Source organism: Paracoccidioides brasiliensis, assembly GCF_000150735.1.
Source record: "Paracoccidioides brasiliensis Pb18 unplaced genomic scaffold supercont2.27, whole genome shotgun sequence".
NCBI lineage: Eukaryota > Fungi > Ascomycota > Eurotiomycetes > Onygenales > Ajellomycetaceae > Paracoccidioides > Paracoccidioides brasiliensis.
Window position 1 is genome coordinate 90,713 of NW_011371384.1, and position 9,429 is coordinate 100,141.

The 9,429-nt window shown below is 44.8% G+C and overlaps 1 protein-coding gene across 1 annotated transcript; it reads left to right on the forward strand.

Moving 5' to 3' along the window:
* Nucleotides 1–946: 946 nt before the first annotated feature.
* On the forward strand, nt 947–5,792 carry PADG_12503 (uncharacterized protein; the record flags this gene model as incomplete). The annotated part of the gene is made up of 3 exons (XM_010765664.1): nt 947–1,902; nt 1,986–3,997; nt 4,027–5,792. The coding sequence occupies 3 exons, from the start codon at nt 947–949 to the stop codon at nt 5,790–5,792; spliced, it is 4,734 nt and encodes a 1,577-aa protein (XP_010763966.1).
* Between the last annotated feature and the right edge of the window lie 3,637 nt (nt 5,793–9,429).

The following is a 9,429-nucleotide window of genomic DNA, read 5'->3' on the forward strand; positions in this document are numbered from 1 at the left end:
TTCCACAGGTGAATACTTGCAAGAGAAGAAGGCACATGGGCATAGAATGCTCTGCTCATCATATTGTAGCAGCACTTCTTCTGAGATATAATCTGAGAAGTCCATTTCTAATATAGTCTCACAGTTAGAGTCAAATTGAAGCAGGATTAGAGCAGAGATAAACATTGATTTTAGATGCTTAAAAGCTTCCTCAGTCTTGCTTGTCCATAAAAAAGTTGTCCATAAAAAAGAAATATTCTTGTGTGTAAGAATCATCAGTGAGATTGCAATCTTTAAGAAATCTCTGATAAATTATCTGTAGAAATTGACAAAGCATAAAAATCCTCATATTGTTAGGCTCAGCGTCCGACCGAGCCCGACCGAAGGCCGGTGCCCGGTTAGACTCGACGTCGGATTAAGTTCGGCGCCCGATTAGGCCTAATCCATATCACGTGACCACACGACCATGCAGGTGGTTATAATCCACGCAGGCCCCCAGCACCCCCTTTCATCCCATCAAGCTTAGTATTTCGTTATATAGCAGTTAGCAACGCAGAGAGTCTTTCTTCTTATGCAGCTCGCATTCGCTCCCTAACACAATACTAAGCTTCCCTTCTACCTTCTCACTCAGGTTTCAGCAGAAAACTTGAGTGCCTCAGTTGAATTAGAACCTGCTAGTTCAGAGCCTGACAACGCGTCAGATCAACTGCTAAGACAACAGCACTGTTGAAGACAACGGCTCAATCCAACATCAGATGGCCACCACAGGCTCCCAACCCCCTGGAAGGGCCGAAAGGACTGGCGATACCTCCTAACAAGACCAACTGACCAACCACGCGTCTCAATTGAGGAATTCAGAGAGGCAATCCACTCAGACAGCGACCGTGTTTATAATGAGTTGGCGGCGATCTTTGATGGCATCTTTGACGATGAAAAAACATTAAGGGATACAATCACACGTCTGAGGATGGAACGGAACAACGCCACTGACCAGGCCGCTGTCAAGCAAAGCCAGATTGATGAGCTAATTGCTGAACGCAATGAACTTAGCCACACCCTGGTCCGCATGACAGTCAGCAACCAAGCAGCAAGTCGAGGTGTCACCCCCTCTGAGACTACCCGGAGGTCTGTCAAGATTGATGACCCAAAACACCTCACTGACGGCAAGGAGCCAAAATTTGAACACTGGCTCTCCCGGATGAAGAACAAGCTCCGGGAGAACGCTGACCACTACCCTACTGAACGCATGAGGATTGCATACATCGAAAACCGGACTGATGGGGACGCGGCACGTCACATTGCGCCCCGTATGGAAGAGGACCACCCCGAGCGATATCAGACTGCAGAAGAGATATTTGAGCACCTCAAGTCAATATATGAGGATGCTAACAAGCTGCAAAATGCCAAGAGTGATTATCGCAAGCTGATTATGCACAATGGGGACAATTATCATGAATTTGTCACAAAATTCTTACACCTGGCAGGTGAGGCCAAGATTGCCAGGGGGGACTACAAGACAGACTTCAATGACAAGCTGTCCTTTGACCTCCAGAAGATGGTAGCAGTAGCCAATGCGACCACTGATACATATGCTGAGTTTCAGAAAATCTGTGCGCAGGCAGCTCACACCCTCCAGACAATCAATGCCACCCAGAAATCAAAGAGCTCGCGGGGAAATGGGCCTAATACCTTCAAGCAGAACACCCTGCGGACCGCCAACAGTCAAACACCCCCCAGCATCTCTACAACAAAATCCCCTACTGTGAAGGAGGCCTTGAGCTCTCGTCCGGATATTCAGTGCTACTACTGTAAGGAAAAAGGCCACATTGCCAGGAACTGCCCTGCAAAGCAGAAGTCCCAGCAGGTGATTGCTGAGCTCACAGGGAATGATGCCCCTGAGCCTTCAGCAGATTCGGGAAAAGAGTGAGCCTGAGAGAAGACTCCACCTCAGGTAGTTCAATAGTCTGTGAGAGGTTTGAGATGAAGGACTTGATTGGGGGGAAAAGCTTTAATGTACCAATCAAATTAGCCTACAATGGAATTGCTACTTCTACAAATTCTCTTGCTGATACTGGAGCAAATGGAGCGAATTTTATTGATACCCGATATGCCATAGAATTGGCAAGATTCTTTGATAGGAAGTTTCAAGAACTCCGATTCAAATGCCGCATGAAGGGATACAATGGCGCCCCCGGCGGGGTGATAGACCGCACATTGACCCTAAACCTCTGGGTGGATGGCCGGAGATTTCAGAATGTCCCTCTGCTGGTAACAGACCTAGGCCAGCACCCTGTCATCCTGGGACGGAAGTGGTTGGCAGCACAGGATATATGGCTTGATGTTAAAAACCAACGCCTGGTTTGGCCGAGTGAACGGTCTATCCCTGAACAGGTGGCGGAGCCGATGTTGAAGATAGTACCCTGGTCAGTACTGAAGCGCCCAGACCCCAAGCCTGAGCATCAGGCGGATGTGGAACGAAGAGAGATCAAGCTGGATGAGGAGATCAGACAGGAGCATCAGGCTCAGCTCCGCAGATTGAAAGGGACCAGCTCAGTCGTGATGCCTGAGACGAGGCAGGGGCTGACCTGGGAGGAGACAGCACCACAGATGATGGATATGAACTTCATTGGGGCTGCTTCCTTCCATGGTTATATGAAGAACAAGAAGTCAACAGTCTTCATAACCAGTCTGTATGAAATTGATAAACAGCTTGAGGAGAAGCGGGGTTTAGTGGGAGCTGAGGATGAGTCTGATGAGGAGCTGATCAGCAACTTACCAGAATGGTTGAAAGGCCGGGAGGACTGCTTCTCAAAGAAAGCATCAGATGAACTGCCCCCCCTACGGAAGAATGTTGATTTTAAAATAGAGCTCCAGCCTGATGTTGACCTCACCCAGGGCATTGGACATGCGCCTCTATATAAGATGAATCTAGAGGAACTAGAGGCAGTGAAGACCTACCTTGAAGCCAACCTAGCAAAGGGTTTCATCACCCCAAGTTCAGCCCCCTACGCCTCCCCAATCCTGATTGCCCGTAGTGGGAAGAAGCTACGATTCTGTGTTGACTTTCACAAGCTGAATGCTATAACCAAACGAGATCAGTATCCCTTGCCCCTGATAGATGAGCTGATGGACCAACTCAATGGGGCGAAATACTTTACAAAGTTGGACATTCGGCAGGGGTTCCATCGCATCCGAATGGACCCTGAGTCTGAGGACCTGACCACCTTTAGAACCCGCTACGGGACCTATAAATATCGGGTGGTCCCCTTTGGCCTTACAAACGCCCCTGCCTGCTTTCAACGGTTTGTTAACAGTATCTTCTTTGACTACCTGGACAAGTTTATGACAGCATTCATGGATGATCTTCTAATCTATAGCAAGAATCTGGAGGAGCACAAGCAGCAGGTAAACTCAGTGCTAGACCGACTAAAGACAGCGGGTTTGCAAGCCAGCATCCAGAAATGTGAGTTTGCAGTCCAGAGGACAAAATACCTAGGGTTCATCATCAGTACAGAAGGGATTGAGGCAGACCCAGAGAAGACAGCTGCCATTGTGAGATGGCAGGCCCCCACCACAGTCAAAGGAGTCCAGTCATTCCTAGGATTTGGCAATTTCTACCGACGATTCATAAGGAACTACAGCCGAATCGCAAAGCCACTGTACCAATTGACAAAGAAGACTACCCCATTTGTGTGGACATCAGAATGCAAATCAGCCTTTGAAAAACTGAAGAGGCAGCTGGTGGAGGCTCCAACACTGCGTTACTATGACCCTGAGCGGGAGACTCGTATTGAGACTGACGCCTCTGACGGAGTAGTGGCTGGGGTACTAAGTCAAAGATTTGAAAATGACCTTTGGCACCCAGTAGCCTTCTATTCAAAGACAATGAATGGTGCAGAGCTTAATTATGAAGTTCATGATAAGGAAATGCTGGCAGTAGTCCGGGCCTTACAAGAATGGCGGGCAGAGCTTGAGGGACTACAACGGGAGGAACGATTCAAGATCCTCACTGATCATCGTGCACTGGAATACTTCATGACTACCAAGAAGCTGAATGCACGTCAAGCCGCTGGGCAGAGTTCCTCTCCCGTTTCTACTTTGAGATCAAGTATCGACCAGGCAAGGCCAACCTGCTAGCAGACGCACTGAGCAGGCCTGAGCAGGTTAGAAGGCAACAGGACGGCCGTATGCAGATCCTCCTAGGACCAGAGACCCTCGACCCCCAGATCACTCCCTCTACAGACATTGCTAGCATCAACTCCTCAGAGAAAGAGAGCATTGCTGAATGCATAGTGTCTCTAAACAAGACAGCCACCTCAATTGAGCCCCTGCGGCAGCAGGCAGATGATGAGAATAGTCCCTATACAATGGAGGACAATGTGCTACGGTACAATGGAAGACTAGTGGTGCCTGTTCAGGAAAAGGAAACCCTGATAGCCAAGCTACTGCAGGAAATTCATGATCAAGCTTCAACAGCACACCCTGGAGGACGAAAGACCCTGGCCCTGGTGCAATCACGCTATTGGTGGGCCACCTGGCGGACAGACGTCCTACGCTATATTCGGAACTGCCATGTGTGCCGGATCAGTAAAATTCCAAGAGATAAGACTCCTGGTTTGCTAAAGCCATTACCAATACCAGAACGGGCATGGCAGCATATTGCAATGGACTTCATGGACGTGCCGAAAAGCAAAACAGGTTATGATGCCATTTTGGTCATAGTATGCCGGCTAAGCAAGAAGACAATCTCCATTCCAACCACCCGGGGAGTTACAGCCCAGGAGCTGGCCCGACTATTCATTCGATTCTACTATTCATACAATGGGGCGCCTGACTCAATTGTCTCTGACCGAGGCCCCCAGTTCATATCAAGCTTTTGGGATGAGTTTACACAGATCCTGGGCATAAAACTGAAACTCTCAACGGCGCATCATGCACAAACTGATGGACAGACAGAAGTGGTGAATCAATACATTGCCACCCGTCTTCGCCCCTATGTCAGTTACTACCAAGACGACTGGGATGAGTGGCTGCCCATTATAGACCATGCCTCCGCAGCTACCCCAAACGCTTCCACAGGGATCTCCCCCTTCCTCGCAGCAAATGGATATGAACCCCGAATGTCATTTGACTGGCAACCACTGGCGGAGAAATTGGACATGAATGAGAAAAGAAATCGAGAAGCAGCAAGGAGCTTCATTCACCGAATGAGAGAGATCTGGAACCAGGCGAGTAAAGGCATAAAGACAGCACAGGAACAGATGAAGAGGCAGACTGACAAGCACCATCGAGAGCCTGACTTTGCAGTAGGAGATTTTGTTTATCTAACATTGAAATCATACAAGATGGATCGACCAAGCCGTAAACTGGCAGAGCAGAATGCCGGCCCCTTCAGAATCCTGGAAAAGGTGGGCAATGCCTACAAACTGGACCTCCCCATAACAATGAAAATTCATTCAATCTTCTCCCCAGACAAGCTACGCAAGGACTCCAGAGACCCTCTACCTGGCCAGACTATCAGACCACCAGACCCAATTGAAATAGATGGTGAGAATGAATGGGAAATAGATCGTATACTGGCCAGTAGAATAAGCCGGAGCAAGCTGCAGTATCGGGTGCGCTGGAAGGGGTTTGATGAGGATTCTTCATGGTACCCCGCTCGCGACTTCAAAGGATCACCACACGCCATACGCGACTTCCATGAGGCTAACCCTACAAAAGCTGGACCCCCAAGGCGACTAGATGAGTGGCTGAAGGCATGGGAGACAGACAGCTACCTGAAGGACGAGGTTGATGACGACCTACCGGCATGAGGACATGCCTGCCCCTAGACCGGGGGGTGATGTTAGGCTCAGCGTCCGACCGAGCCCGACCGAAGGCCGGTGCCCGGTTAGACTCGACGTCGGATTAAGCTCGGCGCCCGATTAGGCCTAATCCATATCACGTGACCACACGACCATGCAGGTGGTTATAATCCACGCAGGCCCCCAGCACCCCCTTTCATCCCATCAAGCTTAGTATTTCGTTATATAGCAGTTAGCAACGCAGAGAGTCTTTCTTCTTATGCAGCTCGCATTCGCTCCCTAACACATATATCTTTAAAAGTAGTAGATATTGCTCATTTCAAAACAGCTTTAATCTTCTCTGAATTCATTTGTATATTCTTGCTCACTTCAATGATGAATTCAAGATATTTGTGCTGTTCATCTCAAACTCACTCTTTCTGATGTCTGCCTGCAAGCCTGCTTCTCATAGACATATAAGCATCTTTTGTACATGCTCATGATGCTCCTGTAAGCTTCTTGAGAAAAATATCAAGATGTCATCTAAATAGATTGAGCAGAAGTTATTCAGATATCCACATAATGCTCAGTTGATATATTTTTGAAATGTACTCAGAATATTGGCAAAACCAAAAGGTGTAATCAGTCACTTAAATAGCTCATATCTGGTTCTAAAGGCCATCATCCACTCATCACCTTCCATGATTTGAATCTTGTGAAAAGCTGCAATAATATTCAGCTTAGTGAACCACTTAGTCTGTCCAATTCACTGTAGAGTCTCACTGATTAATGATAGAGGATATCAATTCTTTTGAGTGATTTTGTTAAGAGCTTGATAGTCTACACAGAATCTTAGCTCACTTTCAGACTTCTTTGCAAATAGTACAGAGGCAGCTGCAGAGAAGTTGCTCACTCTAATAAAACCCTTATCTAGATAATGTATAAGAGTTTTTCACAAAGTCAGTAGTTCCTCTCAAGACATATTATATAGTGGGCCCCAAGAGGGTTGTTCCACACTATCATCAGCCTTTTTAGTCAGTTCAATCTCATGATCTCTACCTGGGCCACAAAGTGAAGGTAGAGTGTTAGCGGCTTCCTTATCAAATATGTCTAAAAACTCATGATAATGTTCAGACAACTTTTCTCTAGGGTCAATCTTTGATTTCACTTCTAGAGTCTTTTGAATGTCAGTTAAACTGACAGTGAAGATCTCAATGTTTCACTTCTCTCAAGTGCTCACAAGCCTAGAGAAGCTTACAGCAGAGATGGAAATCACATTAGCTTTTGTGTTTGAACTAGGCTCTATCTCTATGTCATTCTCTACAAATCTCACAATTCTTCAATAAGGGATTATAGTCATCTTTTGCTGGGCTAGCCAGAGGTCACCTAGATATATATCATGATCATGTAACCCATTCACCATGTAGAGAAAGGCTCATTTACTTACATGACTATCTATATCAATTTGAATGCTAGTCACTATGCTCATGAAGAGTCTCATGAAGTCTTCAAAGCTAGTCATTTTAACAGAGAAAATTTCAATACACAGGAGCTTATGCTTGTTAATGTAGAATTGAGTAATAAGATCATAGACATTACATCTACTGTTTATCATTGCTTTAGTTGAAGAGGCATTATCTACTAGAGCATCAACAGTGAAGGGTTTGAATATCATCTTAGATTTAAATCCTCTTCATTACTTCTTCATAAGCTTCTTATTTCACTTCTTCTAGTGTCTTTTGATTGAAGCTACTCTTTTTCCTGAATTCTCACTCATATTCACATCATCATCATTCAGCACCAGCTTGGAGACCACCTTAGCTATTGTGGGGGTGGCAGAGTGTCTGAGAGATTTGAACAGACAGCTCTTAATTATATGACCTTCAGCTCTGCATCTCAGACATAGGTCTTGCTCTCTTCTTCAATTAACCTCTGTCTAATTTATCAATTTGATATGATAAGCATTTGAGGTCACAGCATTAGAAGAGAGATCCATCAGATCATCAGCAGAAGCTTAAGACTGATTTCATCAATTGTGAACAGCATGACAAAGTAGAGAATATGGATTAGACATTATATAATATAAAGAAGATCTGTTCTCATGATCTTTAGATCACTGCCTTAAAGTCTTAAGCTCAGAGAGTTGATGATCAACTAATCTAAGCTTCTTGCAGTAATTCTTGTAGAGAGATGATTCTCTTATACCCATCATGCCTTCCCTCAGCTCCATGCTTAGAGTGGATTTTAAATACCTCTTTTTAATGTGATCATCTCATCTGTGACCATCAGCTTCCAGCAGTAGCTGATTAAATTTAAGCAGAAAGTCAAAGAGAGCTCTTCTACTCTGTCATAGATTGTTGAGCTTTTGCATAGTCTTTTTCTATCATGTGAGATCACTAAAGAGCATGTGCATCTGCTTCAGTAAGCTCTCTATCATGAAGTTAATCTTGTTCTTATTATTCTCAACTCAGAGGTAAATTTAAGCTGCTGTCATTTCTTTCAGTCTCAAGTACACATATCAAACACATTCCTCATTATTATCTAAAGCTTTTCCATCGATCTTAAGTTTTGATTGAAGCTTTAGCTCCCACTGAGGATAGTGCTTCAGATTAGAATCATTATACTTCTTGCAGTTCAGCAGCTTGGTCTTTGATCTTCTGACTGCAATAGATGATTGTGAGTTCAATTGAGAGAGAGTTGATGTCAGAGTGTTCAAAGCTTGTCATAGATTAGCTATTTCAGCTTGCTGAGCTGCTATTAAATCTCTGTTCTCATGCTGAACCTGTTTCTGCTGTTGAAGAAACATCATTCATTGTTGTTCAAAGCTGCTAAGGGCATCCCCACTCATTGCTTCATATTGATTCATTTGTGTATTTGTTGTACAAGTCTGTCACTTTATCTTGTTCAGCTAGATATTTTCAATGTTGCTCATTCATTTGTTAGCACAATTGCTAACCCAGTCTATTCATATACCAGTGCTATCACTGAACTTCATGATGCAGGATTTAAGACTCTCAATAGTCTATCATATGTCAGCATGTTTGCTGAGCTTCATGATACAGAATTAAGGCTCCCAGTGGCCTATCAATGAAAGGAGTGAAGCAATTCATAATGTAAAGGGTTAAGCTCTAAGAACTAGAGGCTAGTCCTCCTATATAAAAAGAATGAATTGCTTGAGAAAGGGAAGAAAAGAATGAGACAAGAACTTGAGCTTAAGCAAGCTCACATAGCATGATCACGTGTACACGTGCAAATGATGGCTAGGCTGAGTCAGCCAGTCAGAGCGAATCTAGAGGTTCAACTCTTTATAGGTATTTCACATGTTCTATTCTGTACTTCTCAATATATGATGAAACTACATGCAAAAGAAAATTGAAGAGGTACAAGAGTTCAAATTGAAGTCTGTCATATTGGATGTTCATTCAATCATGGAGGAAATATGCTCTTGATTGAACCTTTTCAAAGAGGTTAAGAAAGCTGTCCAAGCAGTTAATTCTTCAGTCAACATAGCTCAGACTGAAAATGCAGCTGCAGGTTCCAATAATAGCAGCAATGTTCAAAATAATTCAGCCTGTGGGGGTCAACCCAGGGGATGCAGAGGCTATTGAACAGATAGATGTTCAAATTCTGTCCTCTCAATCTGCCTAGAATATGAGCATTATCATGA